This window comes from Volvox carteri, assembly GCF_000143455.1.
Source record: "Volvox carteri f. nagariensis unplaced genomic scaffold VOLCAscaffold_10, whole genome shotgun sequence".
Classification (NCBI taxonomy): Eukaryota; Viridiplantae; Chlorophyta; class Chlorophyceae; order Chlamydomonadales; family Volvocaceae; genus Volvox; species Volvox carteri.
In genome coordinates this window covers 1,892,898-1,918,630 of record NW_003307553.1, presented here as the reverse complement: position 1 = coordinate 1,918,630, position 25,733 = coordinate 1,892,898, and the positions used below count along the sequence as shown (strand labels likewise).

General features: G+C 56.0%; 6 protein-coding genes across 6 annotated transcripts; 2 read left to right on the top strand and 4 right to left on the bottom strand.

Annotated features, from left to right (window-relative positions):
* Nucleotides 1-2,023: 2,023 nt before the first annotated feature.
* On the bottom strand, nt 2,024-2,338 carry VOLCADRAFT_88942 (uncharacterized protein; the record flags this gene model as incomplete). The annotated part of the gene is made up of 1 exon (XM_002948465.1): nt 2,024-2,338. The coding sequence occupies one exon, from the start codon at nt 2,336-2,338 to the stop codon at nt 2,024-2,026; it is 315 nt and encodes a 104-aa protein (XP_002948511.1).
* A 2,090-nt stretch (nt 2,339-4,428) lies between these two features.
* Nucleotides 4,429-9,389, bottom strand: VOLCADRAFT_88941 (uncharacterized protein; the record flags this gene model as incomplete). Its single annotated transcript, XM_002948464.1, has 9 exons — nt 4,429-4,641; nt 4,867-5,001; nt 5,382-5,490; nt 6,400-6,488; nt 7,061-7,171; nt 7,590-7,703; nt 8,047-8,199; nt 8,621-8,731; nt 9,261-9,389. The coding sequence occupies 9 exons, from the start codon at nt 9,387-9,389 to the stop codon at nt 4,429-4,431; spliced, it is 1,164 nt and encodes a 387-aa protein (XP_002948510.1).
* Nucleotides 9,390-10,091: 702 nt separating this feature from the next.
* VOLCADRAFT_88940 (uncharacterized protein) lies at nt 10,092-15,071 on the top strand (the record flags this gene model as incomplete). The annotated part of the gene is made up of 12 exons (XM_002948592.1): nt 10,092-10,154; nt 10,367-10,390; nt 10,797-10,909; nt 11,353-11,398; nt 11,729-11,804; nt 12,475-12,521; nt 12,671-12,745; nt 13,008-13,080; nt 13,244-13,320; nt 14,009-14,131; nt 14,482-14,639; nt 14,849-15,071. 12 exons carry the CDS (start codon nt 10,092-10,094, stop codon nt 15,069-15,071), a joined length of 1,098 nt encoding a protein of 365 aa, XP_002948638.1.
* Nucleotides 15,072-15,806: 735 nt separating this feature from the next.
* On the bottom strand, nt 15,807-18,746 carry grx6 (CGFS type glutaredoxin 6). Its single transcript, XM_002948463.1, has 6 exons — nt 18,452-18,746; nt 18,255-18,384; nt 17,973-18,139; nt 17,534-17,617; nt 17,136-17,231; nt 15,807-16,841 (listed from the first exon to the last, which is right to left on the bottom strand). The coding sequence occupies exons 1-6, from the start codon at nt 18,701-18,703 to the stop codon at nt 16,737-16,739; spliced, it is 834 nt and encodes a 277-aa protein (XP_002948509.1). The 5' UTR covers nt 18,704-18,746; the 3' UTR covers nt 15,807-16,736.
* Nucleotides 18,747-18,806: 60 nt separating this feature from the next.
* Nucleotides 18,807-21,574, bottom strand: rpl18A (ribosomal protein L18A component of cytosolic 80S ribosome and 60S large subunit). Its single transcript, XM_002948462.1, has 4 exons — nt 21,537-21,574; nt 21,290-21,417; nt 21,013-21,076; nt 18,807-19,785 (listed from the first exon to the last, which is right to left on the bottom strand). The coding sequence occupies exons 1-4, from the start codon at nt 21,546-21,548 to the stop codon at nt 19,441-19,443; spliced, it is 549 nt and encodes a 182-aa protein (XP_002948508.1). The 5' UTR covers nt 21,549-21,574; the 3' UTR covers nt 18,807-19,440.
* A 943-nt stretch (nt 21,575-22,517) lies between these two features.
* VOLCADRAFT_46767 (uncharacterized protein) lies at nt 22,518-25,221 on the top strand (the record flags this gene model as incomplete). The annotated part of the gene is made up of 6 exons (XM_002948591.1): nt 22,518-22,563; nt 23,141-23,184; nt 23,673-23,775; nt 24,321-24,365; nt 24,785-24,896; nt 25,152-25,221. Coding segments are annotated over 6 exons (420 nt in total), but the record flags the coding sequence as incomplete, so codon positions are not given.
* Between the last annotated feature and the right edge of the window lie 512 nt (nt 25,222-25,733).

Genomic DNA, 25,733 nt, shown 5'->3' with positions numbered 1-25,733 from the left:
ACGTCTGGCAATGTATGGCTTCAATTGTCCAAAGGGAAGCTACTGCAACTTGGACGGAAGCTGATCGGGAAGGAGACACGCCGAAACGTCGCCAGACAGCTTGGGAAAACGTTATCGCCCATCTTAATCCAATTTTTAAACAGAAGATATGGTAACATGGGGGAGGTCTAAGGGTCTGGAAAGGTGAGGCCAGGCCAGGCTGGCCTAAATCATCGGTCGTTCGAGCGCGCGCGTGCAAGCGTTATGAGTGTTGACGAGCGCCGGTGACCACCGGTGGCTGTTTCAGCTGCGTTCGTCGCAAATAGGGGGAGCCGTCCGGCGCACGGCGTGGATTAGGGAAGGTGAGTTCGAGGTTTGACAAAGGGAGGACGGGATTCTTACCATGTCTACCAATACAGTACTGCCCTCTTTTCCGTGCAGCTTCCGCCTGCCTGGCATACGCAACCACAGCAAGTTTGCGAGCAAGCGTGAACTTTGGTCACGAAACAAACGCCTTTGCCTTTGCCTGGCGCCTTTGCCCGTTTCAGCTCCAACAGGAGCTGTGTATTGAGATGCTGGTCTTCGGAGCGTTTGCCAGCGAGCCAACGAAGAACGGTATCGTATCTTGTTGCGAACGCCTTTGCAGTTTTGCCTTAATTGTAATTTTATGTACGTTGACTTCGTTTTGACAGACCGTGAGGCACAGGTAGACAAGGTGAAGGAAACGAGTACGTGACTAATTTAGGCCTTCATCAGGGAGTACGACCCAAGAAGGACGACCTAACCTAACCTGACAAGGCCTGCACACTTTAGCTTCATATAGCTTATATTTTGTATTTCATTAAAATTTCGTTGATACCCTTTGAAATTAAGTTGAAACCAGGAGGTACATGTAATAAGTAAAGTCGGTCATCGTGAAAATAAGGCGTGGCAGCTTATCATAATATCACAGAGCCGTAGTATCATGATCTTCAACCAATAATCAACACATGCATGTAATAACTGGCGATATGAGGTAACAGCAAAATGTTTCCCGGAATCATGAAGGTAAAGGGATTTTATTTGCTGAGGACAACTTTCTTCTCAGGTCACGAGTATTGGCTCCGACCATGTGGCGACGGCTAGCGGTTCGCGTCACGCTGGTGGTGTTCTTTGCCTTGAGCGTCGCAGCCCAGCAAAGAAATATCACAGGACAAGCGCGCGTGGTCGACGGTGACACGCTGGTAAGTCCTGGCGAATGAACCTGACAACCAACACGCTGCATCGCGCTGCATACGAACCTTATCCATGAGCGCTGCGCGGAATCTAACTCTCAGTTCGCTAACCAACCGCAACCAACTTTCAGGCCTTCCCTAACGATCGGGTTCGTCTGTACGGTGTCGACGCGCCTGAAAGCGCCCAAACTTGCCTTGATGCCCGCAATGCCTCCTACGCATGCGGCATTGTCAGCAAGGAAGCATTCGCGAAGAAAATTGGCAATTCATCGCTCACATGCATCGTGAAAGATGTCGACATGTACGGACGGAGCGTATCCATTTGCGGGCTCACTAATAGCTCTGGTGCTTTCGAAGATGTGAACGCATGGCTTGTCGGAAACGGCTATGCGCTCGCTTACAGGTAAGGGCCGCTCAGGTCGTGGCCTTTAGGTGCTGGTTTTTCAAAAGAAACGAACAGCACAAAAATTTGATGGAATTTAAACAGAAGCTTTGAGGAAGCTCTTAAGAAGCTGTTCTACGGGATGGCATATTAATAAGGCACCTCTGACCTTGCTTTAGAAATTCGCAGGCTATATCTGCGCTTCAAAAGTTTTAGGTTTGCGGCTTTACATGTATCAGTCCTAATTGGAGGGATAGATATGAGGAATTCGTACATTCCTGTACATTTGACATCGTACATGACAGGCAATATAGCAAGCTCTATGTGCCGCAAGAGGACCGGGCGCGGCTTGCACGTCTTGGTGTGTGGCAAGGCATATTCCAATACCCTTGGTATTGGCGTAACGCTGACTCACCGCCACCACCTTCTACGGCGCCTCCTTCGGCCGTCAAGCCTCCGTCGCCGCGGCCTCGACCACCTTCACCACGGCCTCAGCCACCGTCGCCGAAACCTCGGCAACCGTCTCCACCACGGCCTCGGCCACTCTCCCCACCGCCTCCGCCACCGTCGCCCTCCCCACCGCCTCCGCCACCGTCGCCCTCCCCACCGCCTCCGCCACCGTCGCCCTTCCCACCGCCTCCGCCACCGTCGCCCTTCCCACCGCCTCCGCCACCGTCACCCTCCCCAGCGCCTCCGCCACCGTCGCCCTTCCCACCGCCTCCGCCACCGTCACCCTCCCCAGCGCCTCCGCCACCGCTGCCATCCGTGCCTAGCACCTGCGGTGACCCGGTTCCTAGCTGCCCTGGTGGCCCTGCAATCAAGGGCAACATTGCCTCGAGCGGTGAAAAAATATACCACGTCCCTGGCGGCAGATACTACAACTCGGTGTGTATTGACCTGAAGAGTGGCGAGAGATTCTTCTGTACGGAATCTGAGGCCTTGGCAGCCGGTTGGAGGCCCTCCTCGCAGAGGTAGCGACACAGCTGAGGCCTTGGCTGGCGTTTGGTTGTTCTGCAGAGAGATGGTGACCATTTTTGTAAATACGTTAGCTGAGCAGACATGCCCACCTGCTTATCTCTTATCTATGCTTCGTGCCACCTATAAGCTGCCTGAGCCAGTTGCTCGCATATGTATTTGGCATTTTCTCTCTGGAAAAACAAAAATCGATCCCGACACTGTACGAGATGATGAAATCCCTAGACCATAAGACTCCATATGGCGGTGAATGCGCCGCCTTGACGACGGATGACGATGGTGGAATCGATGGCAGCATGGACTCAGGGTGGATTCTGTGGTACGGATCTCCTGTGACGAGAGATTTTCCAGCACACAGCTAACTCCACCGCTGCTTGTGGCGACTAAGCCACTGTGTGTTAATGCACGCGGAGAGGCAGTGTCACGCCATATGACGTGCTAACAGACACAAGAAATGCGGATGGATCTCAATGAACCAACTGTCCGTAAGGTCTCTGTTTCCACCGGCTTTTATCTACTGCCTGTGTGAAGGTGAGGAGCGTGTGAGCGTTGCATATACCAAGGACTTGTGAGTTGCAGCACAGAGCTGCTGATGGCTATGGACCCTCCATAAGCCCCCTTCAGGCTCTTACGGACGTCCATCCCCGCACTTGTGCGGAACTTGTAACACAACGTGACAGCATGTATGAGTGCGCAGCGACTACCAAAAGCGATGAAAATTTCACTATCTGTCACGCGCACTGAATGCTGAAATGAGTGAATGAAATGCTAGAGTACCGTACCGGACTAGCTATGTAGATCACAGCTCCCGGGAGCCTTCTGCGGCGCTCATCGGCAGAATGGGGTTAGCGCACGTTGTGAGAGGGGTTGCAACCACATTTATAACACGGCGGAAGCACATCTACCGCGTAAACAAAACGCTACAGACATACATACGAACATACTGGAATGGCTGCCACATACGCATGCATATACATTACAGGCAGGCGGCTGGCAGAGGTTAAGGCCTGACTTCTGCTCCCGGTCGACCCAGTCGACCCGGGTTCAAATCCGCCTGCCGGCTCCTCGGGTGTTTGAGGAGTGATGAAATGGGAGGTGGCCCCCCATCTTATGGACGGTGTAGGACGTGATAATATCAACTTGCGAGCTGACCAGGAACTAAGTTGATGCGCCGTTGATCCGCTAGATTTGGTTGGATGCTGGTGGTGAGTTGCCGAACCCAACGAATACATTCTGAAGTCGGATGGGGTGACGGATTAGGGTGCCCCTCTAGCAGGGGAGAGCAGGGACTGCCCCGGGAAAGGGGGCCGCTGGCGAAGTTAACCACCCTGTAACAACATATGCACATACACCCCCACACACGTACTCAGAACGTAGGCGACACGTTGCTTCATCGACCCCCGCATAACATGCAGGTCTACAGCAAAACATGCACACATGCGCGCGCTACTGACACAGGCGCACACAGTCCATCCATCAGCCAGCACAATCACTGCACGTGGCTCACGTGGGCTTACAGGCGCGTCCCCCACACACACCACCACACACAAGCATTAGATCCTATTCCACAAGTAAATAGCCACATCCACAGTAATAATCCGCAACCGCAACAATCTCTGAAAGCTGAGAGCTTCCGTCCCACCCGATGCTGGCCTCCTGGATCCCTTACCCAGCTAGCGTCATTCAGATCACTTTTCACCCGCCCCCATGCGTTGGTCAAAAGCAAACAGTTTGAACTAAAGACTCTTTCCAGGGTCGCCACAGTATTGTGCTAATATTCTCACAAAGGCCTGCAATTTCTTCCCATTACTCTTATTACTAAAGTCCGCAAAGTGCGGTCACTCGATCACTGTGCGCCCCGGCGGCGGGGGGTTCTCATCACGATCCCGAGTCGTCATCTTGATGCATCAGGTTCTCCCGGTAGTTGTAGTCGTAGAACTGCTTGACGTCGGACAGCGTGGAGAAGAAGATGCCGCTCATGCCGCTGACCGCCAGGTCCTCGGGTGTGATGCGCGCGGTAATCTGCTCACGCACGATCACAACACAGCACAACACAGCACACCCCGGCGCAGGCATTGGCAAAGCAAAGACCTGAAAACACGCACATAGTACAAGCCGCGCGCGACAGCCACGCAGGCTACGCCGCGGATTAGTTAAGCCGATGCAGAAAAAAGACTCCACAGCCGCGCATTGCCATGAATTGCCATTCCTCACGAACACACGCAGCGGCGGCAGCAGGAGGAAACATTGCTGCACCCGCCGCAAGCATGCATGGATGACACATGCATCACAAGCGTGGGAGGTGTGTGGTCGCACCTTGGGTTTCACCATGTCCAGCATCTCATCCACCACGTCATAGATGCTGAGGTCGGCGTACTCGTTCATCACATGCACCCACATGTAGTGAATCTCCTTGAAGAACGTGTAGATCTCCGCCGGGGATATGTAGCCCTGCCGCCGGGTGTATGTGTGTGTGGGGGTGGGGTGGGGTGGGGTGTGGGGGGGGGGAAATGGGGGTTTCCACGTGGTCCGATCAGGGGTGGGAGAGAGGCAGCAGGCGGCCAACACAAGGCAAAGCATGAAGAGGGTAACGCAAATAGGGGTTACTGTGTTACTGTTACTGCTGTTGTTACTTAACAGCAGCAGCAGCAGCAGCAGCAGCAAGATGGTCACAAATGTCCGTAAACTTTCTGTTATGGTCTACAGGTCGTTGCCCAGTACAAGAGACATGGACCTTCCTTATCTAAAACACCACGGCGCCGTCTACCGACCGCAATGACGTCCATGGCGCCAATACAAGAGGACTACGGACGGGGGCATAGGGGACTTACCTGCTTCTTCAGGTCAAAGATGTCAAAAAAGTACTTGATGGCTGCGGGGTGTGAGCGGTGGTCCCACGCGAGCACAAAGTCCGTGAAGGCCAGCATGTCCATTTCATCTCTGACGGAGGAGGGGAAACAAAAGCAGTCATGGGTCAGAAGAGGAGGACCGGGACCTGGACGTGGAATGAGCAGCAGAGAGGGGAAGGAGGAGGATGGGGCAGTGGGGTTTGGAGGAGATTACGATTGTAAAATCAAAGAGATGTTTTAAACACACAGTGTTCCAACCTCGGCAAACCTCCGCTTCTCCTTCCATCAGACAAGGGCACCGTAATCCCAGTCCGTCCTCACCACATACACACACGCACATACATATGCACATACATATGCACACACACATGCACACACACATGCACACACAGACACATGCACACAGACACACGTTACCTGTGGACCGTGCGGCCCTGCACAACGCGCATGCGCATGACGTGTTCCTCAAAGATGCGTGAGATGAAGAGCGGGGACATGGTGCCGTTGCTGATGGCGGTGAACTCTATGCGACTGAGGAGCCCGTTCATATCCTCATCCAGCGCTAGGAACGTCTTGTACACACGCTGCGTCGACTGCAAAACTCCTCGTGTGATTGCATGGCAGGGGAAGCAGCGGCACGCGGAAAGGGGGAGGAGGGGAAATATGAAGGCTGTGAAACACACCGTGAAGAGGACGGACAGTAGAACCTGGGTTCCTGGGTCGGTCAAAACGCCCTTGCGTGTCCCCGTGTGGCCAAACACGCTACGAAGGACGGTTAGACCCGCTGTAGGCCACTGCCTGTAGAGGGGCGGCAGCTGAGATTGTTACTGCACTGGCGAAGCCCGCATGTGGCGATTGTTGCTGCGGTGGTGCGATCAAAACATTCCATTGCAGCGGTGCGCCATGGCCCCTTCCAGATCCCAGCTCCACCACTCCCTAGACGTTAGCAGCCATACTATATCCGACCCATGGGACGTCGGCCCATCCGGGTTGGCGGCACCGCGCCGGTTGGCGCTTCACCTGAATCGAAAACCAGTTAGAGATGAGCTGGTGCTCTTGCAGCTGGTTGTTCTTCAGCTCGTTGAGCTCCTGCGCAGTGGCAAGGAAAAAAAGAGGTCAAAAGAGGTGTTCAGGGTCGTGTGCTATGGTCAGCTCTAAGCGACTGCAATGCGCCATCCTGCTCGCCAGCTCCCCGCTCGCGGCTTCGTGTATGTATGTCGTTACAGGGTGGTTAAGCTTCACCAGCGGCCCCCTTTCCCTTGGAGGCAGTTCCCTGCTCTCCCCTGCTAGAGGGGCACCCTAATCCGTTCACCCCATCCGACTTCAGAGTGTATTCGTTGGGTATAAATTATACAGCATGCTGCACAGGGGTTGGGCCGGTCAGGGCCCTGCCAACAGGCACACCCGGCACAAGGGATAAGCAGTAGCGCACACACGACGCATCAGCCCACAACGGGTTGACGGTCCTGGGCGGGCGGACGTACACCGCCGCACGTACCGCCAAACTCCCACAGACCGCAACCATCCCCTCCGCCGCTTTCCAACCCTCCACCTCGCTCTTTCGCAAACCCCTCGTAAAGAGAGAAAAAAGGCCTAGCCTCAACCCCCGTCGAGCTTCTAGCTAAGTTCCTCCTTTTCCCTGATCCGCCAACCAACCCCACCTGCAGCACGATGCTGTTGACCAGGTCCCTGATGCGAACACAGCCGTTCTTTCCGTGGAAGAACAGCAGCTTGCGAACCGCGATGCGGCCGTAGTGATCCAGAAAGTCCGGCTGCGCGGAAGAAGAAGCGAGGGGGTGAGCAACGGGGTTAAATGGAAACGGACTTACACCACACGCGCACACCGGACTCAGCAAGCAGAGAGGCAAGGGCGCGTTGGCGAGGAGAGGGAAGGCATGGGATGGGGACAGGAAGGAGATAGAAGCAAGAAGCTGCCTTTTGCGCGAACAGCCGCCGCCAAGCTCTGACGGCAGCCACCGCTCCTGCGTGCAACGCGCAAAGTGGTCCCTCAAAAATCACGACGGTCACGCCGGGGGGACCTAACCTGGCTTGCAACCCCCAAAAACTTGCCCGCCAACCCAACGTGTTCAATCCTAAAAAGTAGTCCAACCCTCCATAAACCTGTATTCACCTCCATTTACCCTCCCCATCCCCTATCCCTACCCATAGCTCCCCCTCCCCCTCCCGCACCTGAATGTCCGACAGCGCCGGCACCTGCGACACCAGCGACTTGACGTACTCCTCCAGCTGCTCGGTGGTCAGGTTGCCCGTGTTACCCAGGTCGAAAGCGGATAGCTCCAGACGCTGTCATGGCGGACAGAAGGGGGAAAGGCGGGGGAGGAGGCAGTGATCAGGAGGCGCGCGGGGGACTGCAGTGAGGAGCTCAGACGGGGGGCTGAGACACGTCCCGATGAAGCGCGGACGGACTGACAGACGGACGGACGGACGGACTGATTGACTGACGGACCGACGGGCTGACTGATAGGTAGCCGATTGGATACACAAAGCCCAAAGTTACACCATTGAAGGGTAGAGCAACACAACTTGAGGGGTAAAACACACACACACGCATGCACACAACCGAAGGGATACAAAAGCCCCGCCCCCAAAGGGCCGCAAGGGCCACTCCGCCACCCACGCTGCTTACATTCTGGTGCATGGAAGTCCGCAAGTTAAGGTAGTTGAGGAACTGGTTGGCTGAGATGCAGCCGTTGTTGTCCCGCTCAAACTTGAGGAACAAGGACGCCTTGAAGTAGGGGTCGATCTGGGGCCCAAAGCATTCCCGGCACCGCACCAGGACCTGTGCTGCGCCCCCCGGGGGGCAGGGGGGCAGGGGCCCAGCAAGGCGAGAAGGTAGTCCGGGGGACCCGGGTGAGGGCCGGGGGGAGAGGGAGGAGGAGGGGGAGAAGGAGGAGGAGGAAGAGGGGGAGGATCAGGAGCAATCGAAGCGGCAACCCAAGAGCGCAAAGGACGGAGTTCAACTGCTCCTGTGACTGAATGAGTGGCACCAGCAGCCGCCAACCCCACAAGCAGCAGCCCACCCCGCCAGCCACAATCCTTAAAACACGACCCGCTGCATGCTGCGTGCTGTATGCTGCGTCGTGCCGTACATACTCGGAAGGAGCCTACTCTGAGCCGTCACTTTTTTGTCGTCCGCGTCACCCCATGTCCCACACATTCCATACGTGGCACGTGAGGCGCCATACCCCCCCCCTCTGTACCTGCGAGAAGCCATCGTAGTTGATGCGCACCTCCCCGTTGGTCTCCACACCCATCTCCTTCATCAAAAACCAGATGTTTCGAAGTTCCTCCTCGGAGAGGAGGAGAGTTTCCTGAACGGGGAGAGGCCGCTTCTGACTTCAGCGGGGGTGCTGGTGGTGGCGGTGCTGGTGGTGGTGGGCGCAGGGCGGAAATTAAAAAAAACACAGGGTAATAACGAGGAGGGATGTGCGGTGTTTATACTGTATATACTGTTCCACGAGTGGAATGGTCGCGACTGCGCGGTTGTATCGGCTAACAGACACGCAGACACCCGGCGTGAAGCTATCGGCCCCGTAACGGACATGTAACCCGAAGCGCACTGCGTCAGGGCTGGGGGAGCTATGGGCGCAGGACGGGGAGGGGAATGTAGGCAGACGCACCGCACCGCAGTGCGACGTGTGTGTGCGCGTGCGTGTGTGTGTGTGTGTGTGTGTGTGTGTGTGTGTGTGTACGGGTGCTTGCATGCGCCTCGTCTGGCAGCCACACATCTGTTTACTGTTAAACCTATGGACAAGAATCGGTGGTCATAAAGGCCCTAAGGCTTGGGCGACGGGTGTGCCGCGGCATGCATGGAAAAACACTTGATTTCTCAGTGCACACCTGGTCCTTACGACGCCTAGCCTCCCGCTCCACCAGCAGCCGCAGAGACTGAGGCTTTGCCTTCTGCGTATTTGCAGCAGCGCCACAGTCAGCGGACCTACCATTGGAGTAGACGCAATACAACTGCATGCAAGGAATGACAAAACTAACCGGCTTGAAGAACGTTGGAATCGCAGATGCCGGCTTTTTCTCTTCGTAATATTGCTCGAGTATGCTGGTAACATTTTGGAGCACTTCTTGTTCTGTCAAGACAGGTTTACACGTTGGTCATACTGCAGCTGTCGCGGAACCTGCTGAACAACATATGTCTCACATACCAATATCCTCCGGCTCTCTATCGGGTTCCGGGTGATCCCTAACAAATCCATTAAGCGATGAAAGCAACATTCCGATTAACCGAAGGCTTGAACCGCCCGGGCACGTAACACGCTTAACCCAGGCGGCCCTTGGAAATGGCGGACAGCAGTATCCGTCCCAAATATAAGGTGAATGACATGAAGGTATCTGAGATTTTTCTGAAACGTTTCTAACCTGCTTATGTGTAGATTGCTAAAGAGCAGTCATGGAGTAAGGCAAGATTAGGTACCGTAATCAACAGTTACGGATTGGCAGACTTATAATGAAAACTAAGCCCTCTCAGGTTATCCAGCTGGCCAATATCTTGTTGTACGCTTCGGTTGGGCGGTTAGAAGAGCGCCTCGTTGTGCACCATTGTCAACGGCATTTGATATCGGGATGAGCTTCATTTCCACACCTGGCAATAGTTTACTGTAAATACCCGCTGTAGCACGCCTAGGCACGCCTACGTTAGCTTGCTGGAAGTCAGCTACAATGGCGACGGCTGATACCGAAAGGACACTTGGAGATCCGGGTCAAGGGATAGAACGTAAATCTGTAAGTTTCTCCTGTATGGGCTTCGTTGTACGCCTCGATCTTAATCATTGATGCGCAATTCCTGTCGAGCCATGTGGGTCGTGCCGCGACGGGGTATTACTTGAGCTCGCCTTCGCTACGATGCATTTGCGACGACACGGTAGCAACACCAACATTACCCATCATAACCCTGTTTCTCACGACTCGGGTCCATCGTACTACTGCATTTGAAGGTTTTACCAGCCTTCAAGCTTGAGGTGAGCGCAGACAAGAATCGCATTATGCACAGGCCCTGAGCAACGCACGCGCATGCCTTTCATGGTGCAACCACTTTAACTACCGGTCAATCCAACAGCTAACGACGCGGTATGGAGCACGATGGCAGCACGATGGCGATCTTGACACAGCGCATGTTACCCGCACACAGCTAGCCCAGCATATGGATCTTCTCCGCACTAGGAGAGCCGCGCAAAATTCACCAAATTCACCTTTGTCTTGCAAAAACAGCAGTGCCTGTGCCTCTGGCTTTTCCTAAGTATTTAAATTTCTTCTTTCCAGAGGGCTCTTAAATCCGACAGCCTGCAGTAGCCAGCCGACCAAATTCTCCGCATGCTGCCAAACCAACAAGGATGCCAACTTCGCTCCCCACATGACCTTATGCAGCGTTACTTTGCGAAATGGGAGTTCAAAGCGCCGCACCTGCTATGTTGCTCCGACTGCGAGCCGGTGCTGCTTTCAGAACTCCTGAGCCTCATGGACGGCGACAGCCGAGCCCGGTAGGTGCCGTACAGCGCAATAAACGCGCTCCCGAACCTTGGTGGTATCTGCAGCATCACCGTAATCCAAAAAGCAAGAGAGACAAGCTCTTCGGATTCGCGAAGATTCCGCCACTCGCTCTCGGCAGCAGGACGGGGAGAGGGGTCCCACTTGCAGGAAAACTCCACTTCACCAAATTTAGGCGGCACAGGACCCCGCGTGGAAGAGGGAAACCGCTTTTGTACTGTGGCTTAGGTACGACGGTGCCGTACGGCTCCATGCCGTACGGCTCCGAGACCATCTGCCAGCTACGGTCTACATTGTTAGACAATGATAGTGTCAATCGGATACGCGGCGCCTCACCCTGTGTGCAAAACACCCGAGTAGGTGAGGAGTTGGTCGCCACTGGTGCGGAGTCGCGAACCGCTAACGGTAAACCGCCAACCAACCCTTGTTGGAGCAGGTGGGAGGGCTTACGGCTTAGCTATGGGGAGACGCGAGGGCTACCGGTGAGTGGTGCAGAGGCCGGTGGGCGGGAGTGGGGCGGGAGTGGGCGGGTTGGTGTGAGTGGGGCGGCGGCTAATGGACACAGTCTTGACGGCCCTCTGGCGGTTACATATCATGTGAGGATTCACACGTAATGTGGTGTACGGAACCCACAGCAGCTTATATAGGCAATACATTAGATTAGAGGGTCAATGATGGAAGTAATGGCATGCATGGCATGATGACGCCGTCCTCCTCCTCTCCTTCCCCCTCCCCCCTCGGCACTTCCTTAAATGGCTGGTTCACAACTCTTAACCCCGTACGGCTTTTATGACCCGCGGCCGCCCCATTAGGCGCTGATTGAGGAGATCTGTAAACTGTACGAACAAGTACGGCCTGAAGGTGTCCTCGTTAGTGCGCCGCAAGAATGTAAGTCAAGGGCTCGCTTCTGTGCCCATGTCTCCCTGTACATATGTCAGTTTTTGTCTGCCTACCCGCCTGCCTGCCTGCCTGCCTGCCTATCGCCGTGTCACCCAGCGTCCTCCGCGCTGTGCTCCCGTCCCCCCTCTCCCTCCTCCTCTGTCGCATCAACTCGGTCGACGCCTCTTCCTCTCTTGTGCCACCCTTGTGTGTCAGTCTGTCTGCCTGTCTGTCTCTCGCGCGCTCGGGTGCCAGCACATACCCGCATGTGCACACCCGCACCAGGAGCCTCCTCCCTCCTCCCTCCTCCGCCACCTACTGCCCTTATCGTGTCCGATGTCTGCCTCCGTGTGACGATGTACGGCCCCGCACACACGGCGCTATTTCGTACTGGACACGTACCGTATGCTCTTTTTGGAATGGAGAGGTCCACAGTCCATGGTCCCGAACGCGCGAACGCAGAACCGGTGAAGCTCTTTCTGCAGTAATCGCAATAAACGCTCTTGTTGGCGCCTACCTAGGCCGAATACTTTGACGTGATCCCATTCAGGCGCGGGGCTCCTTTCCCTCCGTCTGCCAGTTTATCGCTACATCGCTTCATCTCCTCTACATCCTGACCCAATCTCGCCCCTCCTGTCTCCCTCCCTGCCTTCCCTTGTCCTGGCTCCCGCCCTGCAAGGCATCTACCTGGCCATGATGGCCCTCCTGCAGCCGGGGGACCATGCGGTAGGTCGGGGTGGGTCGGACGGCCGCATTCAGCCGCCTGTCGCACACGCTGCCACATTCACAATCTGGCGCCCTTCCAGGCTTCACAATGTGCCGTCTGAACGCATTCCTGTTTGCCGTCTTCACCCTGCCGTACCTATGCCGTACAGGTGGTCACTTACCCGGGCTACCAGTCTCTTTACCAGGTGGCTGAGTCACTGGGCTGCCAAGTGGACCTGTGGGAGGTGGAGCTAGGGGAGGATGGCAGCGCCGGCTTTGACGTGGGGAAGTTCAAGGTGAGTGCCGTACTCTTGCCATCCTCCACTTGACTCTTTGCTGCTGTTGCTGCTGTTGCGGCTACTGCTGCTGCTGTTGTTGCGACTACTGCTGCTACTGCTGCTGTTGCTGTTGTTGCTGCTACTGCAGGCACTGCTGCGGCCAACCACGAAGCTCGCAGTCGTCAACTTTCCGCACAACCCGACGGGTGCGCTCCTCCGTGCCGCCGAGTGGTCGCAACTGGTTGCGGCATGTCGCGGGGTGGGGTGCTACCTCTTCAGCGATGAAATGTATCGTCTGCTAGGTGAGGTACGGAGTGAGTGAACCCGCGAGTAAGCGGCGGCTGTGATATTAGAGCTATTAGAGCTGCTATGATTTTTCGTGTCGGGGGTTGACTCGATGACCCCAATGACCCAGAAGTTGTTGTCGGTTACCAGATGGGGGTCGATCTTCCCCTGTGTACGCAGAGTTTGACCCGGCGGCTCGCCTGCCAAGCGCGGTGGATGTGTACGACAAGGCCATCACGCTGAGTGGACTGTCCAAGGTACGACAATGGCGACGTACGACAATGAGAGGAAGATAGCCGCAACCGAGTAATGGATTTGCAACGGCAGCAACAATGAGACAACACACTCATGGGGAGAATCACCAAGTGTCACCGGCTCAGCGCACCACCATACAAAAGGCGTCCGTACAGCGTCCGTACAGAGGCACCTAACTCTTTTTCCTGCTGCTGGGTAGTGCACTACGTGGAAAGCCCCTGCCGCCGCCTGCCGTCTCATCACTCGCTTTGCCGGAATGTAGTTCCGCTCATGAACTTAGGGTTTTACTTTAATTCATCTTCCGCAAACACACAAAAAAACACAAAAAAAACACAAACACATACAAACACACACAAACACGCACAAAAAAACAAAAGAAAACAAAATACACAAAAACACATGCACAAGGTGCCCCTGGCCAGTGTCAGGGCCGGATTGTAGTAGCTGGTACACAGTACGGCTCTACAAATACGCGCGAAGCGCGACCACCAGCATCTCGATGTATATGTGTATTCCTTCCTGGAAAGCATGTATATCCTCAAGTGTTCCAAGTTGAAGAACAGCAGCAGCGAGAAAAGAAAAGGAAACGAAACCGCTGTCCCGCTAGCGCTCACACTAGGACTAGCACAACCCTACCCGGTCACTTGACCGACACCGACTCCTTGCCGACATCGTCCTGCCTTCCTGCAGGCGTTCGGCCTCCCGGGGCTCCGCATTGGCTGGCTGGCGATGCAGCCGCCCTGCTACTCGGTCCTCGGCCGCGCAGCGGAGCTCAAAGACTACACCACCATCTGTAATGCGGTTCCAAGTGATGTGGGTTCTGGGTGGTGATGCGGAACGGGGCGGGCTGGCGCCGGGAAATGCTCCCCATCCACACACTTAAACTGCTAGAGCTGCCGCGGCAGTGAACCCCCACCGCCCACAGCACCGGGCTGGCCTCACTTCCCCCGTTTCCCCAACACCAGAACAAAGACGCGCCGCTGCAAGGTCCCCGTTATGCCAAGGGCCCGAAGCAATGCGCCCGAAGCCTACTAGCCCCACGGCGCTAAGCAAGCATCCCCCCCGCCTCCACCACTGTGAGCATGTTGCGATTATCATCCAAGTCCATGTTGGTTCCCGGTGCCCGCACAGCCGTCCATGCTTCCAGAATGTCTCTCACGCAGGTCCTGGCGCTGGCGGCTCTGCGTTCCAAGGACGCCCTGCTGCACCGCAACATGACCATTCTGCGGTCCAACCTGAGCGCGGTGGAGAGCTTTATGGGGGAGTTTGACCATATCTTCCGGTACCGACCGCCCGCTGCCGGCTCCGTGGCATTTCCCCGGTGGGTGGGTGGGTGGGTGATTGACATGTGTGGATAGGCTCAGGTTTGGTGTGTGTGTGTGTGTATGTTTGTGTGTGTGTATGTTTGTGTGTGTGTGTGTTACATGGTCGTGGGGTCGCGTACCACCCCGTACCAGCAAATCGCCCAATACGAGCCGAGGGCTCAAGGGCTGCCACCTTCTTCAAGCCCGTCCTAACGCTGTCCTGCAGGCTGGCGGCATTGGCGACAGACAACCAGGAGAGCGTGGAGGAGTTCTGCGAGCGGCTCGTAAACGAGTGCGGTGTGCTGCTGCTCCCGGCCACAGTGTACGACCATGCGCCGAGCAGCACCGGGGGGCATTTCCGCATCGGGCTGGGCAGGCGGGACCTCCCGGGGTGCCTCGACGTGTTTCGGAGCTTCTTAAGGGAGCGGGTGCAGCGGCCACAACAGTAGTACCGGCGGCAGCGACAATAGTGACGCACCATGTGTCGCGGTACTGGCAGGGCAGGGAGCGGCAGCAAGCAGTGGAGGGGGAATGTAAGAAGGGACGGATGTATGAAGGAAGGGAGGCAGGGATGTATGGCCCTACGGCCCTATGGCATACATTTGACCGGTCACCGATCGGTCACCCGGCCCAACCGGTCTGTAGGGTGGGGCCTCGGTAGGACGACCGAGGAGTTACCGGCCCTTAAATCTTATCCTGGAGAAAGCAACTAGAAATATTAAGGTTGGCTTTTATAGGATAAGCTGTTACGTATGCTGCTACAAGGCTCGCGATAAGCTGCTGGTCGATGGCTGGGAGGCAGTTGCTCCTCTACATTTGTTTCCAAGCGCCTTTATGGAGATCATTCGGATTATCCTCTTGCTTGTCACCGCTCGGTAACCCTGCCACCGGTTCAGTTATAGCTAACAGGTCGGTTACCGACCCTTTTATGCCATAGGGTGTTTGGAGGGGGGATGCATGGAGGGGGGACGTAGGAAGGGACTCCAGGTTAGTCGCGTGGTTGTTGCGGTCGCTGTTTGACTGTCGCGCTTTCTGGGGCTGGGGCTAGGGACGTGGTATATAGCGCCCAAACACCCCGTGGATCACGGCGAAAAACGCGATGTGCGTGCCAACCGATGTAGGCCAGGGAGTGCGACTCGGGCGCGCAGGTTTCAAAGCTTTCGCTCGAGGCAGAAGTGTCAAGGCGAAAACTCCTCGCTACAGGTAGCATATCTACATTACCCAGACATTTGGGTCACCCCTTATTTCTCCGGCGGGCTCGTCACTTCTTGTCCAACATATAGCAACGGATTAGGGTGCCCCTCTCGCAGGGGAGAGCAGGGAACTGCCTCGGGAAATGGGGCCGCTGGTGAAGCTATACCACCCTGTAACGACAGACATACATATAGCACATGCGCACGCACAGCGTACGAAGGTTCACGCTTTGAAGGGTTGGCGGTAACGCAAGCATACCGTCCACTAGCCACAGCCAAGCATACAACCCTAGAGTTAAATAGTCCAATCTCGACTCGAGGTGCAGCCCTTTGCCCGCATCGTGGTACTGCAGACACACGACACGACGGAAAACGCGACCTTCACCTTCACTTAATTAAATCCATAGGGTTCCCAATCTCACATCTTCCACCATGTGCATTGCAACTGCATTGTGCAGTTGCCACTCTCCATCGCACACCTCCCCGAACCCCTCATGGGACATCTGACACACAAAACACACAAACAGCCGCCACTACCTGACCGGCACGGACCACACCGCCCAATCCGTTCCGGCCCCCCCCCACCCGACATACGGGAGGTACTCCAAAAACTGCTGCTATAACGCTTTGAATGGCCGAAGCGGGCAAACCCCGCCAAACTTCGCAAAGAAAAAGCAGCAGCCGGTGCCATTACCTGGCAAGACCTCCAACCAGTTCCTTGCGGTAGATGTCGTGTTGCGTTTGTCATAGTTGCATGCAAATTGCATGTTTCCTTAGGGTATCTCCCCGGACCCCTCCACCACCACAAGATACGGCCGCGACCCCCAGATCCACAGGACAGCGACAGCGACAGCAACGGCACTGAGCGCGAAGTGTCGCATGAGTTTCGTCCCAGCAGTGCATTGCCCCAGCTTGTGTACCTCAGGCCTTCTGCAGGGCCTGGCGCAGCATGGTCTGCAGCTCGCCAGTGTTCACCATCTGCTCCGCAATGTCCGCGCCGCCCACAAACTCACCGCTGATGTAGAGCTGCAAGAAACAAAGCACGGCGTTAGTTGTCATTCAAAATTCCAAAACACAAACAGGGGAATCGCACTTCAGATACAAAATATCAGCGCCAGAAGTGTTGTTTTTAGGTGTCGAGGCCGTAGCGCCACCGGGCAGATGCAGGCTTTCCATAGGCATAATCATTATCATACGAATGTTCTTCAATATAGGTTTGAGCCAGAGCATGCGCACTCCGCCGCAACGCCCCCAGATCCGCCCAGGTCACCCCTAGCACCTCTCTCGGTGGCCTACCCTGACCCACATCCACCCGCCCACCTGCGGGATCGTGGGCCACTGGCTGTACGACTTGATGGCTTCCCGCAGACCGGGGTTGTGGTACTCGTCCAACACGTTCACCACTTCAAAGTCCGCCTGCGTGAGGACCCGCAAAAGAGACGCCATGAAGAGCGAGACTTCGGGTAGGGCTGGGGATTGGGTCCAGCTTAATAGGACAGCGGGGCATGTATGTATGTATGTATGTATGTATGTATGTATGTATGTATGTATGTATGTTTGCAGACACACCGGATAAAGCTACATCGAACAGCATGAGGACTTCATGACGTGGTGACAAGTACAGGAAAGGAGAGCCCGCTATGCAAATCAACGGGTTGGCAACCGATTACGTTTTCCCGTGCGATAGCCCTCTGGCTGTTGCCGCATGGCCAGCGCACCTTGAGCGTGGTCAAGATGCTCAGCATGCGCGCACTGAAGCCGCACTGAGGCTGCTGTCTGGTGCCTTTGACGAACGCCACCACCTGATGATGAACACGCGCGATGTGAACGATCCAGATATACAGCCGTAAGTGCGACGCATAGTCCGCGGCCCGGAGCGGAGGGAGGCAGGGGTGCCGTGCAACCAGCGATTGAAGGTTGTGGGCGGGAATGCTTGTGGCCCGGAAATTACAAATAAAGCAGCCTCGCGACTTAGCCAGCCTCATGCGGCACATAGCTACTGAGCTGTCGGCAAGGTGGTGACGGGTGGGCCGCGTCGAGCGCTTTGTTAGGGTTCAAGCTGATGCACGACAAGGACAGCCTATGCGGGGTGTGACGGCCGCAGCTCCCCCGTTGTAGGCCCTGCCTCCTGCCGCTTAGAGCATAGGCCTTGCTTACCGCGTTCTCCTTCACAATTCGGTCAATGAGACCCTCGATGGTGATGCCCTGGATGGGTTTGCCTGCCGTGAGCCGGATCTCTGGCTTTGTGGCGCGTGCCACCGAGCGTGATTGCCACTTGGTCTCCCCTGGCATATTGCCAGGTGGGATATTGCCAGTCTCGGTCACTGCGACAAGACATGTGGGTATGCTGCTAAGCGTTAGAGGCAGGGGAATGCACCTCGTCGCGATGGTGCTTAGGCGCCCTGTATGGTACGCAACAAGGCGTTCCGTAAGACTCACCCGCCTCCTCTACCCAAGACTTCCAAGCGGACGTCAGGCCCTCGCGACTAGCATCCTCCACAATGTCATACTTTATCGACGCCGTGAGATCCGGAAGCTCTTGCATGTGCGCGGCAACGCTTGCAGAGACCTGTTTCCGGACAATTCGCGTGTTTTACCAACCAACCAACGATTGGGCTTTAATGGGAAGATTCTACCTTGCGAGTCAGTCCAATATATTGAAGAACGCCAGCCTTGTCGAATACTGCATAGACGCCAGCTGAGCCTGGGAACTGATTTAACTCGCCCTTGTCCATGACCGCCACAGCCTTCGTATCACGCATGGCGGCCTCTAATACAATTGCATGGCGCGTATGAATACGATTCAGTGAGGTGAACGGTGCAACAACACCCTTGGGCATGCGCGCCGCAGGGCGAGCCTCCATCAATTTCTGCGGAAGGCACTGCATTCTTCGTGCGTCACGTCGGTGCCTATGAAGGAAACTAAAAATTCTCTCAACAATTTGCCCGAGCTGCACTTAATTAGCATGTATCGGCAAACTATCTATCGCTGTGCGCCGTACAAACACTTACAAATATACGCGTCCACCTCATGCACAACTTTACGTTGCTGGTATATGATGCATTCTCATGTGGTCCCGGCTGCTAAATACATGCATCGTTCTGGAGTGGAAAGACAAAGTAGACTGGGACAACATGTACTGGTATTACGTCCACCGTTCGAGGTGATAGTACTTGGCCTTTTGAGCTGCAATCACTGACACGGAAAACCATCGTGCCAGTTCTTTTGCCATGCCGCACATGACTCCCTTATCGCTTGACGTACTCTCCAGTAGGCTACCCTGGGCTACCAACGGTCCGCTTGCTGCTAACTTCCTTGCTGGTATAAATATCTTGCCAAACAGTGCAAAATTTCTTCATGGAAACATTAGGGTATGCTCGTCCCGAGTGTTACACCACACATCGCCACCAGCAGCGACAGCCGCAGCGCCCACCCCGGCGGCCCCAGCAAACGCTACGACACAGCCGCCGCTGTTGCCGATGCCCTTGCCAACGAATATGCCAAGTCCCACACATAGCAGCTCAGGCAGCAGCTGCTGCCAACGCGGCAGCCCTGTGCAACAAAGTTCTTGCCGCAGCAGTGGCTCCCACCACGCCTGCTGTCCAAAGGCAGCCCAACTGGCGCTTAGAACATGGCCACGTTGGGGCGGCTGGCCTTGAACAGCGTCCGGAACTCCGGGTTCGACGGGCGCGACAGCTTGTGGGTGACTGGGAACTTGATGTTCTCGTTGTGGAACTGCTTGGTGTTGGCACGCTTGCAACTGTGGTAGTCCACGGTCGCCGTCTTAATGATCTGGATGGACGAGGGCCGCACACGGTGGCGCGACGCCATCTCCTGGTACATCTGAGCCACGGAACCGTTGAGGGTCACGTCGCGGTACTCCTTGTACATGTTGTGCACGCCAGTACGCGACTGGTAGCGTACCCACACGCCGTAATTCTTGGCCAGGGTGGGCTTGCGCTCGAAGATCTGATGCAAGTAGGGAACACAAGAAACGATTCAGAATTCTAAAGACAGGAACGTGGAGGTCGCGCTTAAGCGTCGGAAGGGCAAACCAGCCATGAGTAACACACCGCACGATGCCTCAGTGCACTAACGAAGGATGCACAGCGCTACATACAGAGACTATGAAGCTCGACAAATGCACGGCATACGCAGGGAATGTTAATAACCAAAGCCGTTTACTGCAATAGGCCAGGACCCGCTGTGCAACCAGAAAAGCGACCCGGCAGGGGCGCCACAACAGAGAACCAGTCCAGCCGTCACCCATGTAACGACCGAAAACGCAACAAGTTATATAATGCCGCGCACTGGGGTTCACGAAAAAGGCATCCGAATGGACCATGCGCCCTCTGCCATCCATGACATTTATGCCTAAGCGAATGCACAAGAGTATTGTCCATATCCGTCCTCGGGTGTACATGACTTAGGGGCAAAAAGAAGACATGGCAAAGTGTTTCCACGCCATGCCGCTGTCCCATGGCTACAAAGTTGGAAAGGTTATCCCTCAGGGCCGAAATAGGGCCATACCAGGTTGACCAGGTCGAAATCCGAGCCGTGAACATGCTAGCGGAGGCCATGGTGCGGATACATACCCCTGATCGGGAACACTATGCATTGCTTATTACGAAGCCGTAAGAGTGAGCTGCTGAAAACTCAGACTCGCGACGATCACAGGACTGAATAAGGCCCCACTGCTTCGGCAAACCATCTGCCACGCACGGCCAGTAGCTGAAGAACGGACGAACCCTTGAGCTGCAACTGAAATAATACCCGCTGGATAGGCAATCCTCCAACGCATGTAGCGAATACAGCTAGGGCCGCTGAAGACCTCGGGAGAGCACTGGCTAAAAACCGAATGAAGAGGACTCCCTGAACCCCACGCAGAGAGCTCCATAGTTGATTCGCCGGCAAACTGGACTTTCTCCGCAACAGTAAGCTCCCAAAGCTCCCCCAAAGCGCCTAGCTACAACCTTCGGAGGTTTCTGCCGCCGAAGCGCCAATGAAAGAGGCGGTTGCAGCAGCGTCTGCCAGTGTAAACCTGACTGCGGACGTCCTCAAGCGGCCAGAAGCAGTAGGAAAGCGCTGCCCCTAGAAGAACTTCATGGCTGCCGGCTGACCAGACGTACGCTGTTTGCAAGAGGTCCTTTGCAATTAACGTTCCTCCCCCCCAGCCCCAGCTCCCTAGCTGCCCACCTCATTGCAAGCGATAATCTGGCCGTTTGCCTTCTTCACACGCCTCAGCTTCCTGAGGAAGTACCTGCGAAGACGACACACCGCGCGAAAAGCAGCCGTCAAAACGACTATTGGGACGACCCGTGCCAACTGGCTTTTAATCCTTTTTAGGATTAAATGTTTGTAACTCCTGAAGTTACTACCTACTCTAAACGCTTAGAGTTTATTATGTACAGCGCCGTCGCTGAACACGACGAATCCAGTTCAGCTGCACCAGCCTATGCCATCAGTAGCTTACCAGAACTTGCTCTTAGCCTTGACGTCATCCTCAGCCCACACCTTCATGCGGTAGACAGTCGGGGTGGCATCTGCGGCCGTGGGCAGGTGGCGGCCCACCACCTGGTACTGGTGGAACTTAAAGTTCCCCTGCATGAATACGTCACGAAAGTAATTTTAATCTTCAGCTGTCAAACATTACACTCTTCCTAGCTCTCAGTCTCAATTCGGTAAGAAAACGAATACGTGCAAACTACTAATAATCACACCTGCATCACCATTTTTCGCAGGTTCTAGTTACACACCCCGGAAAGAGAGAGGTCAAAGTGTTTCGTGAGCTCTAACTTGGCCCGGCACAGGGCCCACGCAAGGCCCACCTACCCAACTTTGCTTGTGCAAGGCAAAGCCGAGAGCTCACATTCGGCATTTGATACAGAGGCACCCTACAACTGTACAACACCTCGACTCCCTGGTGAGATGACTGGCCAGCGAAAACAATACCAAATTCCCGCGCCATCCTGTTGCTCGCTATTCCACCTTGAACCGTGTACGCTAATACGTGCAATGAGACGGATACGATGCATGTATAAAGCGTCGCAAAATAGATGCGTAGCCTCAGGCATGTACCCGCAAGTTTCCCGACGCTTCGGCAGTTGGCGCTACGCGTAACCCGCACATTAAGCGTACGGATCAGAGAGCCGCGCGACCCCCGTCATTTCCGCTGCTTGACCTCAGGGATAAATTCAGAACTGCCTGCAGCCGCTCCAGGTTGCCTGGCGCATTTCGGCGCCAGGCAACCTCAACCGCCCCAGTCGTTCCCGTTCCACGTTCGAAGCCCGTCTCGTGTATCTCAGCACTCCCCACCCCATCCATTCTTCATCCTAAGTCCCTCCCTTCCGCGCTGCAACTTCCCATCCTCTTCCTCCTTGCAACCCCATCTTCGATTCCAGGCTGTCAAGCAGGCGGACGTCGTAGCTGAAGGTGCGGACAACGGCCAGCGCGACCGCTTCTTAAGCTTTCGCCAGGACCGTTTCCCTTAGGAGAACAGCAGGCTGCAGCGGCGGCCCCTACAGGCCCCGGTTCCGGCCGCACCTCAGTCCTCGTCCCGTCTGACCTTCCCCGAGGCGTACCGAAGCCCCCCTTCCTCGTGGGTCTTATCAGCACACAAAGCCAAAACACCAAAGCCAAAGCACAGCGACAGAAAAAGCTGTTCCACCAAACCTAAGATGCCCATCGAGAAGCGCGACCCGGCCAACCCAGTGGTCTTCCTAGACATCACGATTGGTGGCGAGTCAGGTGAGCCCATGTACGGCAGGTTTTACACATCGACCAGTGCGACAGCAAGGCACATCTCATCCCCCCCCAACGGTGTTTGTGGTTGTCTTGGTGGTACGTCTTTCCGCCCATCTCCTCCCGGGTGCTATATCGACGGGAGGGATGAACGGGCAGTAGCGGCAGCAGGAGCCGCGGCATGAAAACGGCTCTCGGTGCGCTAGTAGTAGCAGCAGCAGTAGCAGCAGCAGCCAAAGGAGGAGCATCATAAGGCCCACCCACCCGTCCATGCGTGTGTGTGGCACACATCATCAAGACCAAATCCCCCTTCCTCATCCCTTTGGGGTTTGGGACAGTTGACCCTTTGCACCTTGAATATTCAACTTTCCCGCGTTCATACATACATACACACTCCCTGGTGACAGCGTGTTATCTTGCCTGGGTGGTCCACGGCCTTCTAGGTGTTTCTTGGGGAACCCATTTACCTCCCGCCCGCTGTCCGTCCCATACCAGCCCGAAACCTCCCCCCGCCCTCTCTCACCTCACACCCCATCGCGCCTGTCCCGATCGCGCACTCCCTCGCCGTGCGGTGCTGATGCAGCCGGCCGCATACTCCTCGAGCTGTACAAGGATGTCGTACCAAAGGTACGTCAGCGCTGTACGGACGCATAAGGCCCTGTTCTGGCGCAGCAGGGCACATCGCAAGCCCCCTTGTTACACTGCTTCACTCGTTTGTGGTTCGTCTTTCCCCCCTTGTTACAGTTGTATATATGTATATATATATATATGTAGGAGTTTGGGGGCTTTGCTTTTGCGCTGCACATTGCTGACTCTACCGGGCCCGTTGGGGAAGGTTCTTTCCACCCACTCCCGCAGCTCTCCCGTATCCGAACCCCCCCAAGTAAACACACACACGCCTCCTTTTCGCCACATCGGCATCGCCGGACCCCTTGACATGTATGTATATGGTCTCTTGCCATCAACACGTTGCCCTACTCGGCCTCGGCACTTTGCTGGGCACTGCCGTGCTTTCGGCGGTCGGCACTTTGCAATCTTTTTGTAAAAGTGAATATGATGAACTCCCCTGTCGCCCAAATTACACCCACTGCCCTCTCCCGGGGCGCGGCATGCAGACCGCTGAGAACTTCCGGGCTCTGTGCACGGGGGAGAAGGGCGTTGGGGAGAAGGGTGTGCCGCTGTGCTTCAAGGGCTCCACCTTCCACCGAGTGATCCCAGGTGGGTCAGGGTTTGAGGAGCAAACGACCCGTGGGTCAGGGTTTGCTATTTTAGGGGGTTGAGGTAGGGATTGGTGTGCAGGAAGAGGAGGGGAGAGCGTATGGGAAGATCCCCCACACGGACACCTGCTTTGCCCGTTGTCTTGGAGCTTGGCCGTGAATTGCGGCAGCTGCGGTCGACCTCGTGTTGTCTGTGGTGGTGGTTTGGTGATGGCTGCTTAGCATCCTTGCTGCCGCCCTCCGTCGGCACCGCTGTGTAATACAGAACAGGCCGCATGCCCAAAACCCTTCCCTGCCCCGCGCGCGCATGTGTGTGTATGTTTGCGTGTGCTGTTGATGACGACGAGCCTGAACACTACCGCCACCATCGCCGGGGCAAATCATCCGTCCCTTACTATCCATCTGCTCCTGGGCCCCCACCGCCCTCCCCCTCTCGTCAGCAGTTCGTCTTCAACCCCCCTCACTCGATCGTGGTTCGTCTTTCCCTCCTCATCTTCACCCCCCCCTCACCCCACCTCCTCTCTCCCCCCCTTCTTCACACAACAGACTTCATGATCCAAGGAGGCGACTTCACTGCCGGCAACGGAACCGGTGGGACCGTCGGGCGGAGAAAGGGGGGGAGAGAAATGGATTTGGGAGGGGGGAAAGGGCTACAGGGGGGCCGGTGAGACGGTATGGTGAATGTGCGTGTGTTACTGTATACGATGTGTGTGTGCATGGAACAGGGCTAAGGGTTGAGGTGGGACGACGGACGGGCGAATGGAGGGTTGTGTTGGTATTACCCCCACACGCCCGTGTGGGTTATAGCTCGAGGGGGGGTTGCGTCCAGCAGGACCATTACCCCTTGTGCTACCCCTTGCTCCTCCACACACCCCTATCCTCACCCGCCCGTACCCCCCCAGCCACTCCCCCTCTGGCCCCCAACTGCCCCCCAACACACACACCCACACACACCCACACACACATCTATTCACCTGGCGATCTGCTGCCGGTCTTGTTTATTTCCTCAGGCGGTGAGTCCATTTACGGGGACCGCTTCGAGGACGAGAACTTCACTCTGCTGCACGACACGCCGGGATTGCTATCCCTGGCTAATGCAGGTCCCAACACCAACGGAAGCCAGTAAGTGGTGCTGGTTGTATCAGTGGCAGTAGCAGTAGCAGCAGTGCTGGGATGGAGGGGTGAAAGGGGGGCCGGGGTAAAAGGCTCTCCGGCAACTGAATTGACCGTTAGCTGGTCGCATCGCATATTCCCCAGCATTTCCCCCTTCCCTTTCCCTACTTCTGGGTTTTACACTCTTGCCGTGGCAGCAGCTTCACTCATTCGTGGTTCGTCTTTCCCCCCCCCCTATACCCCCTCCCTCCGCCCCCCTCGCAGGTTCTTCATAACCACGGTGCCCACTCCGCACCTGAACGGCAAGCACGTCGTGTTTGGTCGGGTGCTCAAGGTGGGTGGGCGCACACCGCAGGAAGGGGCTGAGCTTGAAGCTGTGGGGGCACCTGCTGGGGCAGCGGACATGGCGCCTTCCCGCGCCTCCCCCTCCCTCCCCCTCTCTCTCTCTCTCTCTCTCTCTCTCTCTCTCTCTCTCTTTCTCTCTCTCTCTCTCTCCCCTGCAGACAAACCTGTTCGTTATGAAGGCTGCAATGACGTCCTCATCCTGCGCTTCCTCAGGGCAGGGCTGGGCAGGGCAGGGCAGCCGCTCGGAGTCCTGCCAGTTCCTACTGCTGCTACTGCTGCTACTGCGAAACTGCTACTGCTAGCTGCACACGCGCGCCGTTGTACGGCTCTGCCGCTGGCGGGTTTTCCACTTCCTTTTCCATGCCCCGCCTTCATTGCTTTGGGCATCTTTGGCAGTTGACCGTTTGCCTCTCATATCATTATCTGATTTCTTGGTGTCTTCTTTCCCCTTCCCCCCCCCCCCTCTTGGTCACAAAAAAACGGGAGGGTATGGGCGTGGTC

Bases quoted from the DNA above. Each gene is read 5' to 3' on its own strand.
- grx6 (XM_002948463.1), bottom strand. From the start codon at position 18,703: ATGCAGTGCCTTCCGCAGAAATTGATGGAGGCTCGCCCTGCGGCGCGC. The intron at 18,140-18,254 runs GTGAGTCTTACG...GTCTTGTCGCAG, and splicing joins GTCTTGGGTAGAGGAGGCGG to TGACCGAGACTGGCAATATC. The intron at 17,232-17,533 runs GTGCGCTGGCCA...GTCCTCACGCAG, and splicing joins GCATCTTGACCACGCTCAAG to GCGGACTTTGAAGTGGTGAA.
- rpl18A (XM_002948462.1), bottom strand. The intron at 21,077-21,289 runs GTAAGCTACTGA...TCGTCTTCGCAG, and splicing joins AAGGCTAAGAGCAAGTTCTG to GTACTTCCTCAGGAAGCTGA. The intron at 19,786-21,012 runs GTGGGCAGCTAG...TACTTGCATCAG, and splicing joins AGATTATCGCTTGCAATGAG to ATCTTCGAGCGCAAGCCCAC.